The sequence below is a fragment of the Clinocottus analis genome, unplaced genomic scaffold (genome assembly GCF_023055335.1).
Source record: "Clinocottus analis isolate CAN_PGR_092001 unplaced genomic scaffold, fCliAna1.0.p SCAF_1, whole genome shotgun sequence".
NCBI lineage: Eukaryota > Metazoa > Chordata > Actinopteri > Perciformes > Cottidae > Clinocottus > Clinocottus analis.
In genome coordinates, this window is record NW_027175820.1 from 24554030 (window position 1) to 24579038 (window position 25009).

The following is a 25009-nucleotide window of genomic DNA, read 5'->3' on the forward strand; positions in this document are numbered from 1 at the left end:
TTGATGTGTTGAAGCTACATTCTCTCTACTGACCACCAGTGGGCGACCCACCTTGGTTGTATAGAAGTTCATACATTAAAGCTGCATTCTCTTTCCTGACCACCAGGGGGCGACTCCTCTGGTTGTATAAAAGTATATGCTTGACGTGTTAAAGCTGCATTCTCTCTACTGACCATCAAGGGCGACTCCTCTGGTTGTATAGAAGTATGTGCTTCATGTGTTAAAGCTGCATTCTCTTTCCTGACCACCAGGGGGTGACTCCTCTGGTTGTATAGAAGAATATGCTTTATGTGTTAAAGCTGCATTCTCTTTCCTGACCACCAGGGGTGACTCCTCTGGTTGTATAGAAGAATATGCTTGATGTGTTAAAGCTGCATTCTCTCTACTGACCACCAGGGGGTGACTCCTCTGGTTGTATAGAAGTATGTGCTTCATGTGTTAAAGCTGCATTCTCTCTCCTGGCCACCAGCGGGCGACTCCTCTGGTTGTATAGAAGTATAATACAGTATGATCATTTGAACAAGTCACAACTCAAACACACACACACACACACAGTATCAATGTGAGTGTGAGCAGTATGGACGGAGCAGCATGAGGCGGCAGCAGCGGGTTATGTAAGATGGATTTGAGTTTTTTATTTCCTCCGGGCTCTCGTGCTCTTTGCTCAGGCTCACCTGCTGCCGGTGGCGGCCTGCCCACCTTCTGTTGGTGTTTATTTCTGGACCAGCCCTCCTCTTCCTCTCCTCCTCTCCCCCTTCATCACCCCTGTCCACCTTTATCCATCTCTTCTGCCTCTTACAAAGCCCCTCTTTCTCTGATTAATTCCACTGCTTTCTCTTTCCTTTCCGTCCCTCCTCCTCCTCCTCATCTTCCTCCTCGTCCTCTTCTTATTGTCTCTCTTCACCTCATCCGTCTTTGTGTTGTTTCATCCCTCCGTCCACCTCCTAACATTCCTCACAGACATTATTTCTTCAGCATTGTTTCACTTTTCTTACACCTCTCTTTTCTCTCGTCAGCCTCCAGCAGCATGTTTATTTTTCTCTTTACCCTCCGTTGCTCTTCACTTTTTCTCTTTATTTTCCATTGATCTCGACCTCTTTCTTTGCTTTTTCCGTCCATTTACCATGTCACCTCTTTCCTCCTCCTCCTCCCTTTCTCTCTCCACAGGTCCATGTGTTCTCTCTCTCTCTCTCTTCTGTATTATCATGTCTCTACGTTGGCCTGGACATGCTGGACACGGAGCCTCAGGGAAGCTTCTGCCTCACCTTCTGTTGCAGCTTTAAAGGATGATGCAACGTTCAATGGGGTAACATTGTAAAGGACATTTGTAGGGGAATGTAAACATGTCGCGCGGTTAATGTTAACGTTTTAAGGTCAAAACTGATCGATTTAAAGCCTTTTTACGTAAAGCACGTCTCGAGAAGTTTATTCCTGCAACAAGGAAATTCAAGGCGCTTTACAAAAAAACATCATACGCCCAAAAGAGAAAAGGACATTTAATTAAAAACAGCAATTTAAGACCGAGGAAGAAAATAGAAAAATTAAAGGAAGCTATAATACAATAAGATCAAATAAAATACAAGAATGAACGTTACAATGTATTGTGAGAAATTATTCAACAGAACGATGAACTGCAGTTTTCTGAAATTGTTTTCCAGATAATGTGGAGCACAAAAACTATGAACTTTTGATTAAATGACAAATCTTTATTTTTATTATTAAGCCAGCATTTATCGCAACGATTCAAGGATCGTTTAATTGTCATTAAGCATCAACGAGATTCATCTGAATTCAGATGTTGCGAGCTAACGGATAGCGCTCTCCCATTGCCTCCACAGTGCTAGCTGGCACTGCTAGCTGGAGCTGCTAGCTGGCACTGCTAGCTGGTGCTGCTAGCTGGCACTGCTAGCTGGTGCTGCTAGCTGGCGCTTTTAGCTTGTGCTGCTAGCTGACGATGCTAGCTGGCGCTGCTAGGTTGTGCTGCTAGGTCATGCTGCTACCTCACGCTGCTAGCTCACACTGCGAGTTATCACTACTAGCTTGCGCTGCTAGCCTGTGCTCCTAGCTCGCACTGATAGTTCGCAATACTAGTTCCCACTGCTAGCTTGTGCTTGTAGCTTGCGCTGTTAGCCTGTGCTGCTAGATTGCGCCGCTATCTTACAAGCTAGCGCTGTGGAGGTGGAGACTAGTCCGCATTGTACGGTTGTCTCCTGAACGCTGCGTTATTACATTTCCAGCAATTTTTCAAATTGGCCTCATAAGGAATGTAAACAGCAGCCCCAAAAAAATACAATTTTCCTGGCAGATAATCTTCTGCTGATGAATTACCGTTTTATATATAATCTCAGAATCTGATGCTATCAACGGACTCCGAGATGCTACTTCCAGGTCGCTGTGAGTGGTTTTTTTTGTGCTTATTAAATCTGGATAAGACAGAAATGACCTCTTAAATCAGCAGCGATCGTCCTGAAGATTAGATGCATTGTTCTCCCTCTCGTTTCCAGCCGCGGCCCGGGGGTTAGAGAGCTGTGTTTATTTGGTGGCGTTTACACAACATCAGCGCTGAGAAAGTCAAAAGCGGCTAATTCCCCCTCTCTGTTCGGGTGAGATGGTTTTTATTGGTCCTGGTAGTTACCGGTGGCTCACACACACAAAGCAGCCTGTTAATCCAGGAATTAAAAGACATTTCATTTTGTAAATGTGCTTCTTCTCAGAGGTCGGTGGTTGAGGATTTTCCGGCTTCGTCAAATGAGTGAATCTGCATTTTTTTCTTTTTTTCACAGGGTCCTTACGGTCATGGAGAACCTGGAAAAGTCCTGTAAATGTGTAATATTCATGTGTTCATGACGTATATTTATGCTTTTAAAAGAAAGAGGCTCCAAATATAAGCAGCATACATACAAATGATCTTTATAAATGTTTATTCTTTTAATCAGTCATGGAAAAGTTACGGAAATTTCATTACAAGTCATGCGAATTTGGATAAAGTCATGGAAAAAGTCATGGAAATTTGATTTAAAGTCATGGAAATTTATTTTAAAGTCATAAAAAATTGATTAAAAGTCATGGAATTTTTATAAAAAGCCATGGAAATGTGATTAAAAGTCATGGAAATGTGTTTTAAAGTCATGAAAAAGTCATGAAAGTTTTTATTAAAAGTCATGGAAATTTGTTTTAAAGTCATAAAAAATTGATTTAAAGTCATGGAAATTTATGGAAATTTGATAAAAAGCCAAGGAAATTTGATTAAAAGTCATGGAAATTTGGATAAAGTCATGGAAAAGTTATGGAAATTAGACTAAAAGTCATGGGAATTTAGATAAAATCATGGAAAAAGTCATGGAAATTTGTTTTAAAGTCATGAAAATTTGTTTCAAAGTCATGAAAATTTGTTTTAAAGTCATGGAAATTCACTGGTCAGAACATGTATGAACCCTGTGTTCAACACGGCGTATTTCAAATGTGTTTCACATTTAAAAACAAATTAAAATGACTTGTTTGTGTGTCCTGCAGGAGGAAGAGTTCAGCAGTTTGTGTTTTCTGGTCTGAACCGACGCTGTTAAAGAGTTTTTTCTCGCTGCTGCTTCTCTTGGTCGCCCTCAGAGTTCCTCACAGGTCACACAGTTAACCTTCAGCGGTCTACATGTGTGTTTATGGTTGCCAGCGAATATGAAAGTGTGTTTAATGAGGTTTTTTTCCTCCATTCTGAGATAATTCACCAGGTAATTATCCGTCTGACGGTTCATCTCAGTTCAAAACCGCTCGTTTCAGACCTTTGTCTCCCAATTAGGAGATTTTACTACGAAACCAAAACACAGATAACAAAACCATTTAATTAAAGTCGCTGCGTGAGATGAAGCCATAGACTACGTTTTAATCAGCTGGTGTGTGTTTGTGTGTAGTTTGCTTTGTTCTTATACAATAACTTAAGTAATTGGATCTTTCATCCGGCTGCTGCATTTATTATTTATTATTATCTTATTATTACCATTATTATATAACAAATTGTCGGCGGAGGACACGCTTCAATGAAACGGTTCCGACTTAACATATTGCAGAGGTATGTGCGTTATTAACACACACACACACACGCAAACACAAACACACACACACACCCGAGAAGCACAGTGCTGGCTGAGGCCCAAAGGCCTGAACCCACAGGCAAGAGGAGGGGGGCGGGGGGGCACAGCCCACAATCTGGCAAATGGAAGGTGTGTGTGTCTGTGTGTGTGTCTCGTGTGTGTGTGTGTGTGTGTGTGTGTCACAGAGAGGAGGGACAGTGTGAGAAGTGGGTGGAGAAGTGAGTCCTGAGGGAGTGTTGAGGTGTCTCTGCAGCACTCGGCTTCAGAGCCTTTGACGGCGCTGACGTTGAAGTTTAGCAGCAGTTGAAGCTCTTACATCTGTGTGTGTGTGTGTGTGTGTGTGAGTGTGTGTGTGAGAGTCCCGTTGTGTCTTTTGTTTCATCGACTTTCCACCAAAGCACTATGGGAGTACAGCGGTTGTCGGCGTCCCGTCGAAGGACTTTTAAAGTTCCTGAAGTGTGAGGAAGGAGGAGAGAGAAGAAGAGACGGATATTCCCGCCGCCGCCGCCGAACCGGACCCCGAGGTAAAGTTCTCCTTCACTTCACGCCGCCGCCGTTCAAGCTGCAGAGCGGCGCCACTATTTAGTATCACCAAACACTGACCCTGGGGTGTGTGTGTGTGTATGAAACAGTAGAAAGTGCGAGAGTAAAACGAGTAGAAGAAGAACCAAACTTTTCTTTTTTTGTTGCCCATTTGTGCTTCTTATGTCGCTGTCAGTCACGCTGATGCTTTACGATGTGTGTGTTTCGTTCACGTTGCCTTTGAGAATCAGAGGAGCAATTAACTTTCTTTCAGTGGAGGAGAAAAGAAAAATGTGTGTGTGTGAGTTAAAAGTGTGTGTGAGTTGTTCCCATTGAAGGGTTTTGTGTGCCTGCATGTCAGCGGAGGCGCATGTCAACGCACGCCGCTGAGCTCTTGACGTTTGGAAGCTTTTGGTCTCGGGCGTCCCTCCCTTTCTCCCAACTTTTCCTTCTGTGTGTGTGTGTGTGTGTGTGTGTGTGTGTGTTATGCAATTGCTCAATCGTATTTTCACAAAGCGACGATGACTCACGTGCACGAATCCAACCCCCTCGATGCGAAGACTCTGTACCTCTGTTCATTTTTTAAATTAGCTTTTTCCCGTCGAGGTCTGACCGCGTTGCGCGTCTGCAAAAACGCGACTTTTGTGCGATTAATGTGCGACGAGATGACCCTTAAAAGGCACTGACCCCATTCATTACTCAATTTAAGGGGTGACTTTCTATCATGGAAAGCGACACACACACACACACACACACACACACACAAGTGGTTGTTTTCGTAAACAGTGTGAAAAGAAAACTACCGTTTTTTTAACCCGAAGCCCCTCTTTGACCTGAGAGTTTGCCTGAGGGCGCACCGGGGTGGTGGATTTTTTGAAGTCGTATAATTGTTTGTTTTTTTAACACCCTGCAGGAATGCCTTATCTCTGATCAGACAGCGTAGCTGAAGTCGGATTGAGTCCGTTTAGTTCTCCCTTCATGTAAAGTGTTCACGCTGAAATGTCACAGTGCAAAAAAAACAAACATTCAGTCGGTTAGTTCGGTGAAAGCAGTAATGACGCCGCCGCTTCCACGGCTATTTGGAGTAAGTGAGAGGTAAAAAAAAAAAAAAGTCTGGACTTGGGAGATGGAGGGAATGACCCCCGTCGTAAAGGAGAGATGGATGTTTCCCCTCCAGCGGTCAGAGCGCAGCTTCAATGCAGCTGTCAGGCTGCGGGGAAGTAAATAAATTAAGTAAGACAGTGATGGTATGAGTGAGATATTCAGTTAAAGGCACCTATACCCCCCCTCCACACACACACACACACCCCCACACACACACACACACACACACCCGTCTAAAGGTCTTCCCACTTCATCAGCGGTCGGGTCCAAACCAACCCCTCCATTAGGGCTAAATGATGCAGAGGCATTTTTGACCCTCCCTGTAATTATGGTATTTGCTCTGCGGCCTGAGTGACCCTTTGTGTGTGTGTGTGTGTGTGTGTGTGTGTGTGTGTGTGGGGGGGGGGGGGCAGTTTAACTTAAGAAGACCCCTCCTCTCCCTTCTTTCTTCCACACAAGCTTCCATGACCAAACCCGGCCCCGATGCAGAGGCCCAGACAAAAACAGCAGAAAAGTTATAGAGAAGAAACCACAAAATGAATCATCTCTTTTTAGCCCCGCCCCCTCGAACGCCGCGTCATCTGTAGCTTTAGCTTCTATCTTCATCTTTTTAGCCCGTCGTCCGTTTGATTCATCTGAATATATCCTAAAACCCTTCTGTGTGTGTTCATCTCTGAGGATTCGATGCCATTTGAGTGGAGTTAGTGACAGTTTGGGCTCTTCTGGCGGCTCGACGGAGGGCGGGGCTTCCCGAAGGGGTCGGTCCTCCTAAAATTGGTTTAATACAAATGCAGTTGTTCTATTTTAATGAACGTTAAAGTGTTAAACAAGTACAACTTTGACAGAATGACACAATTCCATTATACGGACTTTTAGAGTCTTCTTTGTTGTATAAGTAAGAACATCTACTCTATTTCCAGAGCAGCAAAGTGTCATACAATCGCCCATAAACTGATTTACTGTATTGCTTTTTGTTAGGAGGCGATGTATGCTATAATGTGACGCACATTGTTCTCATTTTGTCAATCCACTTACACCAAGGTATCCTTCTCTGTTGAATGAGGTCATTGGGACCGTTGAGTTATGAGAATATTGTATTTTTATGTGATTTTTATACAATGCAAAGGTGCCTATGAGTTATTTATTTGGCTGATTCATGCAGAAACTTCCTCTTCTGGTTATTTTCATACACAACGCGTATCCTGGGTAAGATTTTCCCGAGCAACACATGTTTTTGTCCTGGTTTCTGAGATTCTTCAGAGCGCTCCGTGGTCCTGACGGGGGTCAAGTAGGCCGTTAGTCCACCTCCAAGTATCCCCAACACCAGTATACCCACTCCAGCTCCCACTTAAAGGCCTCCAAGTCCCGGCTTCACGCTGTTGGGGGTCAAAGAGGTCGGGGTTGGAGGCCGCGCCCTTCCCAGACCCCGTGAACCTCTCCGAGCCGGAGGGGGGGGTTAGCATCGTAAACCCCACTCTTACTCTTACGTAACCCAGGAGGTCTGATCTGAAATGACAGTCCTGTTTTCTGCAGATGGTATTTTAAAGTTTTAGCTCTGAGTCATTTCACCGATAAGCTTCAATGTCCGGATCACATTCCGCTCAATTTAAAAGCAATCTGGATAAAGTTCGCTTTTGCTGATCACACTAAAAAAAAACTGACTCCGTGCCGTAAAGCTCAAACCCGCAAGTCTGATCCTAATGTTGTATGAAACGTTCAAATAATGTGGCTGAATAATAAGCTCCGGCTCTAAACGCGGGATTCGAGAAGGAGGAGTAGAAAACTGTTGGACCGAGGTCAAAGGTCAGAGTCATTAAGCACAGATAACCGTCATGCAGGAGGGGAAAAAAGTAATAAAGTGAGAGCCGAGTGCTGGGAGGCACTTCTATAAATGAGAATAAGTTGGAGCAGGGAGAGGGGGATGAAGGAGAGGGAGATGAAGGAGAGGGAGATGACGGAGGCTCCTTTAATCCGACCTCTGACCTGACTTTTAATAATTATCTGGAAGCAGGAGGACGTGCCGGGTGAGAAGTGTGGGGCCAAACGTGAACGTCAACACCGTCGCTCAACACCAGCCCGCAACTTTCATTTCTCTCGCGGAGGTCTGGCCGGACTCGGTAGGAGTCGAGCTAATTGGAGTAGGCTGCGCTAAAGATGATTAACACAGGGTTTCCTGCGGCGTTTTACAGGGGCGGCACCCCACCTCGCCTGGGATCGTGACCATAACAGACTTTTCTCTGTGAAATATATTATTAGTATTTAGTTTCAGCAACAAAATACCCTACACGATGAACACATTGGCTGCCATTTAGCATTTAACTTTGCTTCCACCGTCAAATTCGGGTCATAAGCCGCTACTTAGCGGTTATAAGCCGCTACCAAGCCACTAGCTAGCTTGTGAGCTAGCAGCAAGTGCTCTCCCATCACCTTCATAGCTCGAGGTCGTGCTGCTAGGTCGCGCGCTGGTGCTGGGGACATGGTGGGAGAGGCTAGCTTAGTCGCGTTCGCTGCTAGCTCGCATTTCCTGCTAGCTCGCGTTTCCTGCTAGCTCGCATTCTCTGCTAGTTAGTGCTGTGGAGGTGGTGGGAGAGGCTAGCTTACTCACGTTACCTGCTAGCTCTTGTTTGCTGCTAGTTAGTGCTGTGGAGGTAGTGGGAGAGGCTAGCTTACTCACGTTACCTGCTAGCTCTTGTTTGCTGCTAGTTAATGCTGTGGAGGTAGTGGGAGAGGCTAGCTTACTCACGTTTCCTGCTAGCTCTTGTTTGCTGCTAGTTAGTGCTGTGGAGGTAGTGGGAGAGGCTAGCTTACTCACGTTTCCTGCTAGCTCTTGTTTGCTGCTAGTTAGTGCTGTGGAGGTAGTGGGAGAGGCTAGCTTACTCATGTTTCCTGCTAGCTTGCGTTCGTTGCTAGCTCTTGTTTGCTGCTTGTTAGTGCTGTGGAGGTGGTGGGAGAGGCTAGCTTACTCATGTTTCCTGCTAGCTTGCGTTCGTTGCTAGCTCTTGTTTGCTGCTTGTTAGTGCTGTGGAGGTGGTGGGAGAGGCTAGCTTACTCACGTTTCCTGCTAGCTCACGTTCGCTGCTAGCTCTTGTTCGCTGCTAGTCAGTGCTGTGGAGGTAGTGGGAGAGGCAGGGGTTCCCTTGCCGTCCGATCTGTCGGCATCGTCGGTCGGTGCCGGCTTCGCGAGCGCTAGCAGCTGCTAGCAAAGGTCGTGGACAAGGGATGTGAAAAAATGAAGACAAGACGTCTTACAGACTGATGGCAGATCAAACAACTGCTTTACGGAAGAGATGATGATGTATTCTTGATTATATTGACCGTTGTGATGACTTTAAAATTGGAGCTTCACCTTTTACGGCAAACTTTTTCCTGAACTTTCAGAAAACTTGAGGCTTATTTATCTGCGAGTTGACTCTAAAACATGACGCGGCACTTTTGATTGTTGTTCACATCACTTTCCCCCCCGAAGGCCCACAGGACGTTTAACGCTAAAGACCCAACACATCGCACCGGGTGTCTTTGGAGACGACCTTTATTCTGAAAAGGTCCCGCCTGCTTTCACACCCCGCTGTTGGCAACTCATTGTCAAATTTGACATTTCGCCGGCTTATTTCAACATCATTTGTGCTTCTCGTAGTCAACAAATTTGGGGCGTTGTTTTGTTTTTTTTATTCCCTCCCCCCCTCGGGTATTACGAGAGTGAGCGTTTAATAGAGTGACACGGAGTGAAGCCTCTCCATCCATCAAGGCTTAACACTGCAGCTCAGACTCATTACCGCGTTAGATTGTATCAAGGCACCGACGATGGATGTTAATGTTTTTTTTCTTGTTTTTTTTTTATGAATGGGGAGGAAATTGAACTCTGCAATTATGCAAATGAGAAGCGGCCTGAAAGTAGGTTTCGGTTGCACGTCGAGGAAAATGTGCCGGCGCCGTCGACACCGAGGACAACACTTTACAACAACTCCAAATTTAGCTCTTTTTTTTAACGCACATTTAAACAATGCAGTCATTGTTTACAGCTGCAGGGACATTTTTTCATGCATTTACTTTAATATAAAAAGTTAATGAACGACGTATTGCTTTGGATACCGGATAAAATATCTTTAATACTACTTCTTGTGATGTAATAATACATTTTTGAACCGTTTATAAACATGGACAAATCATTTACGAATGAAAAAACAACTCAATGTGATGTTGAAGGTTCTTTCTTGACCTTTGAACTTGTAGTTTTAAGAGAAAAAAACACAATTTACTGTATTTCTTCCTGAGCTTTCACACCGAGTCACAGAGTATTTATGGGTTATTAAATCCCTCATTAATAATTTCAATCATTCCATTAGAAATATACACATAATTACACAGCGCATGAATATAAATACGCGTAACATATCATTAAGACATTCTTATGGACGGCTTCATGAGCAGTTGAGATAAAGTGTCGTCAGTGCAGCTTAACGGGACGAGATTTAACGCCGCCGTAAAGATTAATAAGGTTTTTGGCGGGTGAATGAAGACGTGTTTCTTTGACGGAGCGCTGCGTTCTCTCCATCTGTTTCCTTTGAAAAAAAAAAAAAAACGCCCTCACACGTCCAAAAAAACAGCAGCTCGGATATTACATTTCAACTGAATCCCAGCTCTCTGTTTTGTTTCTCCTCTCTTTTCTTTTGGAGATCGAAGGGCGTAATCACCGCACAGAAAAGGACAGGAAACAAACGGGTCGCTGGGATGAATGCAGCCGGAGGAGGAGGTGGAGGAGGTGGAGGGGTTTTGGGTGGGAGAGCAATGTCGTGTAGTTTTCAGTGGAGAAAAAGGAAAAAAACTCCGAAATCCTTTAATTCCCTTTTATAAGACCACTTTCTTAATCTTTTTAACCGCAGTTTTGTGGTGAAGAGCCTTTGTACAAACATATGGAGATAATAATTACCTGCATGCCACCGGGCCAGGCCGGGGCCTGCTGCGCGCCGTTGGCTCCGTCAGATCAAACCACAGTGTTCTGCCCGCCCATCATAAATAATAAAAAAAACAGTCCCGGGGTTTACAAAGCCAGATTGGCAGCTTATACGGATCCGTGATTCAACACGTCTGAGTTGCAACAGTCAACACACAGGAAACTGTGGCAAGCGTCACGATGGCTGCTACGAGCGGTACAAAACAAAGAAGTAATTTAGTTGCAGGACAGATGAGTAAGTAAGACTGTGACTGTACGAGGATAAGGCCAAGAGGCAGATGAACCACGGTTTATCTATTGATTTTTCTATATTTCTAACTATGCCATGAAGAGGGAAACTTCACACACAAAGCATGACATGTGAGGGTAGGTAGGTAGGTAGGTAGGTAGGTAGGTTTGTAGGTAGGTGGGTAGGTGGTTGGTTGGAGGGGGGGTGGGTAGGTAGATAGGTTGGTAGGTAGGTAGGTATGTATGTAGGTTTGTAGGTGGGTAGGTAGGTGGGTGGGTGGGGGGTGGGTAGGTAGGTAAGTAGGTAGGTGGGTGGGTATGTAGATTTGTAGGTAGGTAGGTATGTAGTTTAGTAGGTAGGTAGGTGGGTAGGTAGGTATGTGAGTGGGTGGGTGGGGGGGGGGGGGGTAGGTAGGTAGGTTTGTAGGTAGTTAGATAGGTAGGTGGGTCGGTAGATAGATAGATAGATAGATGGCTAGGTAGGTAGATGGATAGATAGGTAGGTAGGTAGGTAGGTAGGTAGGTAGGTGGATAGGTAGGTTGGTTGGTAGGTAGGAAGGTAGATAGATAGATAGATGGATAGGTAGGTAGATGGATAGATAGGTTGATTGGTAGGTAGGTAGGTGGATAGATAGATAGGTAAATAGGTAGGTAGGTGGATAGGTTGGTTGGTTGGTAGGTAGGTAGATGGATGGATAGATAGATAGATAGATAGATAGATAGATAGATAGATATATAGATAGATAGATAGATAGATAGATAGATAGATAGTTAGATAGATGGATGGATAGGTAGGTAGATGGATAGATAGATAGGTAAATAGGTTGGTAGGTTGATTGGTAGGTAGGTAGGTGGATAGATATTCATCCCGAGGGGAAATTTGTTGTCGACAAAGTAGCAGCTTGCAGACACAGAAATGAAAATAACGGCGTAAAGATGTATAGAAATATAAAATGAGAGGTATGTACAGTGACGAGAGTATTAATTCACAAAATTAAATTTGGGAAAATTGTGCAACACTGCAAAGTATGTTTGTGTAGTGAATATGATGTGAAGTGTGTATATAAACATGTACTGTGGTTAATTAGTCTCCAGAAGATCTGGCTAGAGGCGACTTATTGTAAAGTCTAATTGCCGTGGGCAAGAATGTTTAGAGGTTGCACATGGGGATCATAAATGATTTTAGACCTGATTTTTGTGTTTATTTTAAAACCTGACATGTTTTTTAGGGGATCCTCGGGGCTCAAATTTCAGGCTGGTTAAATATTCGTTAGCCGGAAAAGTTGGAAGAACTTATATGTTTCTAAAACTTAACATTTTTATGTAAAAAAAAAAGAGTTGAGAAGAAGTTCAATTGTGTCTGTTGGACCAAACCGAGAGTTCACGACCTCTTTCATTTGGAATTAGAGATATTGATATATAATATACTCCGTTTTGGTTATCGCAGACGGTATGTTTATGCGAGTCTCTGTGGTTTCCTCCGTTCAGCGAACGCTGCGCAAACCTCCTTTTGTGGCGTTCGAAGGCGACACCGGACACCGAGCTATAAATCCTCCTGCTCTAGTTAACCTCTCGAGTCAAGTATAAACCCACCGTGACAGTAAAGATTAACTGTAAATCATCATAAATAATATAAAAAAGGAACATAATTCAAGGGGAAACACCGCCGGGCGAATGGGGAAACATATTTAACTGATAGATATCATCATGAAAGGTCCACAGTTGATTACTTACATTCAGGGAAATCCTTTTTTTTTGTGTTACAAAATTTTGTTTCGTTTTGTTGAAATATTAGAGTCAAAGGTTTTTGTATAGCTCTTCGTATTCGTCCACAAATGAGAAAATAGTCTACAACCATGGGAAAAAACTGTTTTAACCATGTTTTTTTAGGAATTAAACATTGTAAAGATCAGGCCGTGAATGTTACATGAACTAACCCTTCAGGATATGTTTAGGAATGAAGGTGTAAAGTTTGGTGGATGTAAGAGCTGCTGAAGGAAATTACAGACATTGTGAAGACACTACAGCTGAATAGGGTAAACAATATATATATATATATATATATATATATATATATATATATATATATATATATATATATATATATATAATGTTTTATCAAATAAATCTACAGATGCAAACAAAGTGATAAAATAAATAACTAAATGTGTATTTTGGTTGTTTTCATCCCGCTAGTCTGAAAGTAGACTAAAAAATAGACTAAAATCTCAGTGCATGGTGCTTTTCACCTTAAAAATGAACTTTAAAGACGTTTAAAACTACCTTTACATGCTGATGGACCTGTGTTAAACCTTTTATTAGGTTGATCACATCCTACTGACATGTCGCTCCGCTCTACTGGAAACTCTCCATGAAGACGTGATGAGCAGCGGTGATTTTGTAGCTTCAGCCTTCAGGCGAGGAACAGGGGGGGAAAACCCCCGCAAACACCCCTGACTTGTGATAAGAAGTGTGTGTGAGAACCACGAGGTCCGTCGGCCTCACGCTGACAGACGCTGGAGGTGGTGGAGGGAATGAAGAAGATGCAGATACCGCTCTGTCTGTACTGGGAGCCATGGGGGCGATGGTGAAACGTGAGCTGTGGAGCTGGAGCTCGACATGTGGCTGCAGGTTGCTACCTGGAACACACACACACACAGACACACACACTGGGAGTGTGTGTGTGTGTGTGTGATCTGACCCGAGCAGCAGCAGTAAGGGCCTGAGGTCTCGGCCCCTGCAGCGCTGGATGTGTGGATGAAGGTTTTACATTCAAGTCCAGTCGAGTTTACCGGCTCCTGAGAGACTCAAGCGACGTGTCCGTTAGCTGCAAAATCATTAAAAAATATATATATATATTTTTTACAGCGGTGTTACATTAAATACTCGTCAGCAGGAGTAGTTTCTGTGCTAGAAAGTGAAGTTTTTCGATTAGGAAAAAGAAACCGAATGCAGTTTTGTTCATTCAGAGTTTTTTTTTTATGTATGCAGAAAGTCCAGCTCGCGATAGGAAGGTGCGCTTCCACTATAACTCATAACTCCCCTGCGTATGCAGGGAGACGGCGCGCTGATGATGAGGCAGGTAATGCTGATTTGTGGGATTCATTACATGTCTGACAGTGTTCATCGGATACAAATGGAGGGAATCATATTCCCGTGTTTGCGTAATTCATCCTCATCTCCTTCTGAGCTCCTCTGGTTGGTCACCAAAGACTTCCAGCTGCTGATTTCTCTATATTTCACCCTCAGGAGAAGGAAAATGTGTGTGCGAGTGTTCCTCCTTTTGAGTTACGACGGTGCCAAAAAGTGTTCGATGCTCTCCATCCTCACCTTAAGAGTCGTCTGTAATTTATTCCAATAAGCAAAATGTTTTCTTGATTTATTTTGCTCTTTGTTTTTTGATTGCTGACCCCTTTTTTTTAGCGGTACTGCAATACCTCATAAAGTAATATGTTTTCGATTAAGTTTAAGTCTAGCACAGTGTTTACTTATCTCCACAACCACATGGTTGAGTAACTTTATATTAATTGCTGCAATAACGCAACCGTTGTGAGAAGAATTTCTTTTTTTTAAAGCAGCTTTTTGACTGAAATGCCTTCCTAACGGGCCGATGCTTTGTTTTATTGTGATTTCTGTCGCATATTCCAATTCTTTAGGTTCTAATCTTTCCAAAAATGTGCCTTATTAGTAAGTGGGCTGTTGTTAAGGCCTTGAAACATGCAGTTTGAAAAACTCGAGGAGCGCTCAAGGAGGTATTTTTGGTGAATCTTGCTCATATCATGCTGGAAGTTCATAGTTGTGATCAAAATACGGTAGACTCAAAAGGTTATTCCTTTATTTGAGAAGTAAATTGGGACATGTGACTCATTTGTGCTTTGCCTTCATCAGATTTATCAGAAACAAAATGTTCTTCGGTGCAGCGTGTGATGCAAAAACTCAAAGGTTCAAAGCCTGTGTGCATAAAAACAAACACAAGTTAAGACGTTAACTGTGACTGCGACTCAGTGAAGTTCACTAAGAACTTAAAATGATGTTACATGCACCACGAACGACAAGCTGGAGCTTAAGATTGCTCTTATTTGATAAAAAAAAAACAACCAGCAATTTAAATCAGATCGCCGTCACACTCCGGTTCAGTTGTAAATAAATTGGGCGACCCCGATGTGATCTCGAGTTTGAAACTGTAAAGTGATCCCTCCGATACGAGAGGATCCGATGGCCTTGATACAGAGACTCTTGTGTTTCTTTTTAAAATGTCATTAAAATAAAACCTTTCAATGTAATTCCCACCAAACAACACAACAAAGATTCTCTGTGCAGATTGTTCTGTTTTGTTTACTATTATTTATAGGAAAGTAGTTTTTTTTTGTTGCAATTTGGGTGAACTGACCCTTAAGAGGAACTTTGATCGCATTTGAATTCAGAGAGATTTGTTCTGTCCACAGGGATAAGCAATATGAAAGTATTTTTCAAAGAGAAAATCTGCCTCAGACCTTTAATTTTTCCTCAGGATTACTTTATTCCTCATTACGCTGATCCCGAAGATCGATATCTGTGAGACCCGTCAACGTGGAAGGGGATGCGTATGCGGTGCACATATTGTAATCAAGGAACCAGACACACTGTCGCTCACACTGAACCGTCCTCTTATTTATGCGTTCATGCAGTGGGAAGCTATAATCAGGCCTCTCCGTTGGGAGTTGAGCCAAACAAGAAAAACATGTGAAGTGTCCCCGGTCAGCGGCTACTCTAAATTATGTTAAAACCTATTTTAATCCACCACTGGCAGATGTGGACGGTGGAAAAATGACACCGCAGGAGCACAAAAATGCCTTAAATCTCTTGCGAAACCCAAATAGTGACCCCCCCGACTGTCGTAATCTGATTTTCTGTCACCGGAGATAAAGCCCCACATACCTGTCACCCTCCACTGAAGCCCCCAGCGCCAGTCTACCTGGAGACGCTCGGTACGGCGTCCTCGAGCTGTTGTTATAAAAAAAAAACACATCAATCCCGTAATAGATAATGTCCGACACCGTGGAGACGTCTCTCCCCTCCTGTGTGATTCATTAGGACTCTTAATGGCCTCACATTGGGGGGTCAAAAGGTTTAGATTCTCTTTCATAACACTATCTGAACAAAGCTGATTTATAAGGTAAAGTGAAGTGCACGGATTGCTCGTTGCTGATTGCCTTTTAGTTGTCGGGGAGGCGGTGAAGGGCAACGTGTTCTTCCCCCTCCGGCGTCCGTGAAACCCGAGCCGTCTCGGTCGCGGTCGTGCGTCCGCCCCGGCTCGCTTTTTTCAGCTCGTGTCGTTCCATGTTTCTTGTGCACGTTTCCATTACAGAGCATGGAATCCACACGCTAAAAGGCATGTGTAAAACACCGACACAAGTGCATGAATAAAACACAAATAATCGCGTGTTTCTGCAAACCCTGAACGTCAACGTGTCACATAAACGTTTCTACGTAATCGCAGATCAACGTTTGTCGTGTTTTAAAACCACTTGTTGACTTTTTAAAAGCTGCATTTCGGTTTCACGTGGGACATGAACACTGGTCTCCGTGGTGAAAGTCCTAGCCAGTCTCACGGAAAACCTGGAAAAGTCATGGAATTTAAAAATGGTTATTTCCCAGAAAAAGTCCAAAGTTTTGGAAAAGGCATCTAATATTCATGTGTTCATGTTGTTCATTTAGTTTGAAATAATTGATACGCTTTTAAAAGAAAGACGCTCAAAATATAAGCAGAGAGGGTTCTTACGGTCATTGAAAAACCTGGAAAAGTCATGGAATTTGTTTAATGGTTATTTCCAGGCCTAAAATAGTTCTTGAAAAAAATACAAAATCCCAAAAGTTTTGGAAAAGTCATGGGAATGTGTTGTATTCATATGTTCATGTTACACCGATTTTGAAATAATTAATATGCTTTTAAAAGAAATATCACCAGCATACATCCAGGCATCTATATAAATGTTTATTCTTTTAATCAAACTATTGTCTCTCATTCATTTGTGTCATTTAAGGTTCACTGTATGCTTTGAATCCTCATTGTTAGTTTAAATAGTCATGGGAATTTGGTTAAAAGTCCTGAAAAAGTCAATGAAATTTGGTTTAATACAAAATGATCTTCCTTTTCTTGTATACACCGAGATTTCACAAAATGTTTGATCATGGAAATTTGGTTAAAAATCATGGAAAAGTCATGGAAATCCATTGGTAAAAACATGAATGGACCGTGGCCAATCTTTTGCATGCATCTGTGACTCGTCAAAAAAAAAGAATCTTAATTTCGATTTGCCCCCTAAAACATAATTGACAGTCCAGTTTTTATTGTTTGGGAACGTTAATTAAAGTCATCTCGGCTTCGTGAGCTCATCTTGTTCTTTCCCAAAGTGTTTCTCATATAATAAAGTTCATTTCTTTAAAGACGTGTCCCTTGATTTATGAACGGTGCCAAAATAATAAACGGACAGCTTTGCAGATCGCTCGATTCTTCCCACGTTACTCAAATCTCTGCACTTTGTTCTTTTTTCGCTATCAGTCTGAGGGTCGACTCAGGCGTACCTGCACACATGTAAACAGTTAGCATAGCCAGGGAACGCTAAATCCTGACATCAGTTATGCCACCGTACCACTGAAGTATGAATAACAATGATTCACATCTAGATATGGTGAAAGGGAATACAATGAGACAATATTCTCACTGTTGAATCTTCTCCGAGTCCCACGGAAACTGAAAGTGAGGCTGAACCTTCACAGGAGGGTGCGTTTATTGAAAAGAAACGAGAATATGTACTAGACAGAAAACTCAAAATAAACTTGAGTCTCTCGCCCTCCTTCCAGATCTTTTTTTTATGCATGTTTGGAAAAACCATAAGAACAACTTGAAAGACCGACTGCCTGTCTAATTAGATGCAGCATTCAGTAAATCTTTTACAGGCAATGTAAATGTTTGAAATAGTCACGGCCGTGGTTTTCATTTGAGACGCTTCGACTTTATTGCGGCTCGAGATCTAAATTCATCCCGGTGTTCGCGCTGCCATTCTGGTCGAGTCGTCCTCGTAACTGAAATATTGAAATTCCAGCCGTGTGGGATTTTGATCCTTTGTTGATTATGATAGCGGCAGTTTGGTGGCTCATGCCTTCAGGGACGTGCACACACACACACACACACACACACACGACAGTCAGCACACACACACACACACACACAGTACACATGCGGCCGTTTACACTCGGATCAAGACTGAACCACCCACTGTCATCTGCACCACACCGAGTCATCAAAGTACAAATCCCTCCTCATAGCTCGGTGATGACAAAGGCTTAAAAGTAGTAATTTTGGACTTTTAGCTAATATTTGGCCACCAGAGTAATAATTATGGGGAAGGTTTTCGAGCTGCCGCCTGTCCATGAGGGCTCAGAGGCAGCGTTGCGCTGCTGAAACAATGTGCTTTTAAAAAAAAAAAAAGGCAAGTTGGGGCAGGAGTCAGATACCTCGCCACGGGCCTCCCCTGTGCTGTTGTGTCATTGTGTGTTCTGTGTCCATTTTGTATTCATTTTGGAGCTTAGGGGCAATGATTGGTTTCTATTTCGAAAATGGTATAGTTTTGAGGATTATTTGCGTATTAGATATGTTTCTGCAGAGATGCAGACAACTAGTTTTGCTTCCGTAAAGTCTTTTCATCTTCTTTTTCTGGTTTATAACATTAAATTTCTTTTCTTTTCTACAGGTCTGAGGATCTTCATGGACGTGCCGAAGATGGCAGCTTTAGGAACGGCGCTCCTCACTTTGGCGTCGGTCCTCCTGCAGGTGGCGAGATGTCAGGGGAGCGTGGGAAAAGGAAAAGACAGCTCGCCGCTGAGGTTCACGCACCGCCTCTACAACGCCACCATCAATGAGAACTCGGCCCCACGGACGTACGTCGAGACGCCGGTGAAGATGGGCGTCGAGGTGACGGACCCGTTCTGGGAAATCGAATACGGCGTCGTCTCGGGCGACGACGACGGCCTTTTCCAAGCGGAGGCGGTTAAAGTCGGAGATTTCTGCTTCCTCCGGATCAAAACGCGCAGCAGCAACTCGGCCCAACTCAACCGGGAGGTCAGAGACGCTTACACTCTCACGGTGGCGGCGACCGAAAACACTTTTGACTTCCAGGCGAAGACGAAGGTGTTCGTCCGAGTGCTGGACACCAACGACCTGAAGGCTCTTTTCTACCCCGCCTCGTACAACGAGGCCATCGGCGAGGACACTCCAGTCAAGTCAAGTGTGGTGAGGGTGAGCGCTACGGACGCCGACATCGGAAGCAACGCTCAGTTTTATTACTCGTTCACCAGCAGAGCTCATCCTTTTGTCGTCGACCCTTTCACGGGCACAGTCAGCCTCATCAAGAAGCTCAATCGCACCCGAGCAGAGAGGTACGACCTCACGGTTTTAGCCGAGGACCGGACAAAGAAGATATCCGGTGTTCAAAAATTCGGTAATGTTGCAAGGGTGACAATAAACATTCAAAAGGCGTCCGTGGGGTCTCCGGTTATCAAACCCGCCCTCAGGCCCACGGTATCCACAGATGGCAAAATAACTATCGATGTCCACGTTGAGGCAGGAGTTAAGCCTGTGGAATCCCTAAATATTGTTGGAGGGGATCCACACAAGTGTTTTGAGATAATCCCTTTAGGCGTGCAGGGCAGTGACTTCCAAGTGATCTCTACAAAGAGGATTATCTGGTCTCAAACTCCTTTCGGGTTGAATCTGTCCCTCCAAGCTAAAGACAGGAGTTTCCCGAGTTTACTCTCGCCAATTACACTAATCCACGTTCCGGCCTATCGTCACAGCGCTTTGGCATTTTTGGAGGATACCTACATCGTCACCCTGAGTGAGTTTTCACCCCCTAAAACGCATGTGGTGAAGGTATCGGTCACCTCGGTGCCTTACAACGTTACCTTCGGTATTAAAAACAATCCGGACAGCACAAAATTCAAAATAAATCCCAAAACTGGAATCATCATAACAACGGAGAAATTTGACTACGAGAGAAAGGAGCGATACGAGTTTGACGTCGTGGCCAACCACGGCGATGCCGAGGCTCACGTGGTGATTGAGATAACCGACGAAAACGACAACAGCCCGCAGTTCGCTCGCACCTCCTATCAGGCCACGCTGGATGAAAACACCCCCGTTGGCAGCAGTGTTCTGAAAGTCGCCGCCACGGACAAAGATAAAGGAAAAAACGGCTTTGTGACCTTCGCCATTGCGAACGCGGGGCCCTCGCCCTTCGCGATAGACCCGTTCACGGGTGTCATTTCTACCTCCGAACACTTGGACTACGAGCTGATGAAACGGCGGTACCACCTGAGAGTCTGGGCCTCGGACAGCGGCAGCCCCTTCAGTCAGGTCAGCGAGTGCCCCGTGACGATAACCCTGAACAACGTCAACGACAACGTCCCTCTGTTTGAGAGGGTGGACTGCAACACCACGATACCTCAAGATCTACCCGTGGGGCACACCATCGCCGAGCTGTCGGCCATCGATGTGGACGAGCTGCAGCAGCTGAGGTATCTCATCGAGTCGGGGAATGAGCTCCAAGTATTTGCTATTGACTCGGTGTCGGGAGCCGTCACCCTCGAGCAGCCGATTCCCCTGCGGGAGGGTGCGTTCAATTTGAGGGTCGTAGCCACTGACGGCAAGCATTTCTCCGAAGAGACGCTTGTCAGGGTGACCGTCACCAACAGAGGCGACGATGCGACCGTCCGCTGCCAGGAAACGGGCATTTTCAAACAGCTGACGGATAAACTGATCGAGTCAATCAAACCCATTTTGAACAACCAAGAGGAAGAACAGTTCTCTGACATGCACGTCACCAACCGGCATTCTCCCAAGTTCGACTTGAGCCTCCCGGGTTCAATCGACCTGATCGAGGACCACGCCCTGAATTCCACCATAGTTCAGTTCAAGGCAACAGACGCGGACACCGGGTTCAATAGTAAGCTGGTGTACGCCATATCAGGCGGGAATGAGGACGGCTGTTTCTTCATCGACATGTTCTCCGGCGACCTTCAGTTGGTTTGCCCGTTGGACAGAGAGAGCAAAGCGTTCTACATCTTGAACATCACCGTTTACGATCTGGGAACGCCGCAGACATCCGCGTGGAAGTTCGTCGCGGTGACCGTCACGGACGTCAACGACAACCCTCCTGTTTTCGATCAGCCGAGGTATCTGATTCGTGTGCCAGAAAACGCGGAGGTGGACTCCATCATCTTTACGGCTCGCGCAGTAGATCCCGATGACGATACCAGCGGAAGTGTCCAGTACTCCCTGCTGACGTCCACCGACGCGTTCAGAATCGACGAGGTGTCCGGCGAGGTGACCGTGACGAGCGGTTTGGATCGAGAAACTTCACCCAGGCACGACCTCAGGATCGTGGCCAGAGACCGAGCCAATCTCGGCCCTCAGCTGTTCTCCATGGTCGACCTCGTGGTGGTTTTGCAAGACATAAACGACAACCCACCCAAGTTCGTACCCAAAGTTTACAAAATAAAAGTCCCCGAGGACATACCCGTGGGCACCCTCCTCGTGTGGGTTGAGAGCGTCGACTCGGATCTGGGCAGCGGAGGCCTCGTCACCTACAACCTCAAGAATACAGAAGGCGGGATCTTTCACCTGGACGCCTCCACGGGGGCCTTGATCCTCGAGCGGGAGCTGGACTTTGAGAGGCGGCCGGTTTACAACCTCACGGTCCGGGCCGTCGATCACGGCCTCCCTCGCTCCCTCTCCTCCTCCTGTTTTGTGGAGATTCAGGTTCTGGACGTCAACGAGAACCTCCACAGACCTGTGTTCTCGGAGTTTGTGTATGAATCCGCACTGATGGAGGACGCGGCAGTGGGGACCTCCGTGGTCACGCTTACGGCTTCAGACAACGACTCGGGCCGAGATGGAGTCGTCCGGTACCACATCAGCGAAGGCTCTGGTCTTGGAGTGTTCGCCATTGACGAGGAAACAGGTAAAAACACTAGTTTGACCTTTTTGCAACCTGTGCATCCTGCTGCCGATCCTAATCTCTGTTGGTGGACCGACATAGTTTGCCTCATTTGGGGAGGTGCACTTGTTTGCTTGATGTATGTGAACAATGGAGCTAATCAACCAGAAATAAATTAAAAAACCCATATTGGTTATATTACAAACCTACAAACTGCCTTAATTGCAGTCCTAATTTAAAATTCCTCGACATTACTGATCTCGTCCAAGAAATAACGAGAGCTATTTTTTTTAATGACATGTTTTTGTATCGCAAAGATTTTTCATTCGTATCGACATGAATGTGGAGAGTTTAGTTCATACTTGCCCTCGACTTGAAAACAGCCCTTGGCAGATTTTCGTCCTCAAAATGCTTAAGAGAAATTAAACAGTGAACACACTGTACATTTCCATGATAATGTGTCAGCTGAGTGAAAATACAAGGAACTGCTAATGGGGCCCTTGTAGTGTGATTGACAACTGTTGTTTCCAAGGCCAAGAATGACCTTTTTCCACCGGATTTTCTTCATCTCTAAGTACCTTTAAGTAGGTGAAAGGTCAGATTCAGATAGGTTCAGATAGAGCATTACATTTTAAATGAAACATAAATGTTGCACATATATGCAGCACAATGAGATGGAGGCACCATCTTGACGTAGAAAATCCTTTCAGCAATGTAAACGCTATTTTCTCGGCAATATTTAAGGCAGTTTATCTACTGACCCGTCAGCGCGTCTTTTGCAAAGGGATACGCCTGCGACCTCTCGACAACATCTACCTCGGGGCATCCAAATTTAAACTGCTTCTGAAGGAAACTATGTGCACAAAAGTGGACCTCCCCATGTATTTACACCCACAGGACACCATAACTTCCCCTGTGGCATTCAGCTTCTTGTAAACTAGAGGAATTCGAGTTAGTTTTGGCAACACAAATGTGTCACGCTGCTGAGCCTGTGGGCACCAATCCAGACTTTAAAAAATGCAAACAGGCACCTTAAACTAGATGAATGTCATTGTGATTGATATTCCCTCCGGGATTGTTACAGTTATTATCTATAAAAATTGATTAACGCTAAGTGATTGGTCCCCGGGGGCTCAGCAGTTGAAACAAGTAAACACTGGTGTATTGTTCAGAAGTGGGAACTGTTTTATCTAGGAAGGTAATCCCTGTTCCCCCACCTTTGCCTCAGGTGTGATCCGTACAACGGAGGCGTTGGACCGCGAGACCAGGCCTCACTACTGGCTCTCCGTGTACGTCACCGATCTGGGAGCCGAGCCTCTGACCTCCTGGACTCACGTCTTCCTGGAGGTTCTGGACGTCAACGACAACGCGCCAGAACTCTCCCAGCCCGTGTACTTCGCGTCCGTCCAGGAGAACATGGACGCCGGCGGGTCCGTCGTCCAGGTCTCGGCCGCGGACGCGGACTCGTCCTCCGAGGGGAAGCTGTCCTTCCAGATGCTGGAATCTCATCGGAAGTTCTTCGATGTGGATCCTCAAACAGGTAATTAAGACACACAATATGTCAAACCAATCAGAACCAGTGATAAAATAATGGTTTCCACTCGTTTTGCACTGTCTTGCAGTAGATTTATTTCTTGTATTTTACTGAAAAACATTCTGCCCGAAACAAGGCTTTCATTGTAAAGTGTCTCACTGCTCATTTATAAACATATCAACCTGTTGCCTGACCTTAGTGGCTTTAAGAGCAGATATTTGATGATTCAGCACTGCTCTGAAATATGGGATTGAGGCTTTTTACGGGCGGGCAGATATATATATATATATATATATATATATATATATATATATATATATATATATATAGGTACTCTGGGATGGAGGATGTAATTGGATCAGCTGGGTGAAGTGTCATCCTCCACTTTCACAAGCAATTTGGACAGAAATATAAGCAACTCGCTCCATTTTGATTGATTTACTCTTTTATTCAAACTCCCCTCGTGAATATAAGACATCTGGAGCAGAACTGTACATGTCGCCGTGTCCCACGTTGGTAGACTTCCACATTCAGATTCAGGGGAACTGCTGCAGCTGTAAAAACCCAGTTATTTCCCACCAGAGGTGTGGGGGGGTTGGAAAAATGGTTGATATGTCTTAATGTACTGTTGCAAGTCTAAGCAGAGCAAACCATGCAGAACCTTGGCGCGTCACGGAGGGGAGAAAGTTGAAATTGAAACTTCATAATGAGAAACTCCTTCGAGAGGTCACTCACAAACTCACTCGTCCGTGGCCTGAAAGGATTTCTGGAGCAAAAACAAAAAAAATAGCAAGAAGAAAAAAATACAGGTTAAACCCCCCCTTGAGGTATCTGCGCGTTCATTTTTGACAGTTGCAAACTGAGTCATGTGCTCAGGACTTTGATGTTCAGGCAAATCGGCGCAGCGTTAGCTCGGAAGCTACAAGCAGCTACAAGCCCTGTCCTCTTAATATAATCTCCAGGTAGCTCTGGTGTTTGTCCACACACCCCGAGGCCAATATATCAAAAGGATTACTGAAGGAGGGCGAGTTGTGCTTCACGGAGAGACGTCACACAAAAGGAGGGAGCACAGGAGGTGTTGAAACACATTAAAAAACAGCTTCTTCTGTTGTTGTAAAGGCAGGTGTATTTGATATTCATGTGGTCGAGCTTACAGGGACAGGATGAGAAATGCGTTTGGTTGAAAGGGTTTTTTGTGTGTCATTGTGCGTGTGCACTTCTTTTTAGAGGTTTTCTCTAATGTTAAGCCTCGGCTGGTGACGGAGGTATTTTGGATGTAGATGACCCAAATTCAGAGAGAAAAGTGTAGTGAACTGTGTGCATTATTCTGATTTCAAAACCAAAATGAAAACTTTAAAAATTATACAATAAAAAGGTGTTAAAACGTATAAGAAGACCTATTTAAAACTAAATGTGTTACTATTATTTTTATTGAACCATTTAAAATTGCATGAACTGCCACTTTAACCTCACTTTCCCACATTAGAGCCAATGAAGGAAAATGTTAATGTTTCAGGATACGATTGTATTTTAGACCAAAAAAAACATTTTCTTTTCTCCCTGTTGTGTCTACCAAGTTTATAAAAGTAGAATAAACATTTACCTGTTTTTC

General features: G+C 44.4%; 1 protein-coding gene and 1 long non-coding RNA gene across 2 annotated transcripts in view; both read left to right on the plus strand.

Annotated features, from left to right (window-relative positions):
• Positions 1-713: 713 nt before the first annotated feature.
• Positions 714-3445, plus strand: LOC137784938 (uncharacterized). The gene is made up of 3 exons (XR_011077446.1): positions 714-1306; positions 2505-2603; positions 2784-3445. It is a non-coding gene; the product is annotated as an uncharacterized lncRNA (long non-coding RNA).
• Positions 3446-4256: 811 nt separating this feature from the next.
• The window catches only part of fat2 (FAT atypical cadherin 2), a 103452-nt gene continuing 82699 nt past the window's right edge, over positions 4257-25009 (plus strand). The window contains exons 1-3 of the mRNA XM_068572052.1: positions 4257-4606; positions 18621-21887; positions 23092-23403. Of these exons, the coding sequence (XP_068428153.1) occupies positions 18635-21887; positions 23092-23403 (3565 nt within the window). The 5' untranslated portion in view covers positions 4257-4606; positions 18621-18634. The remainder of the gene's footprint in view (positions 4607-18620; positions 21888-23091; positions 23404-25009) is intronic.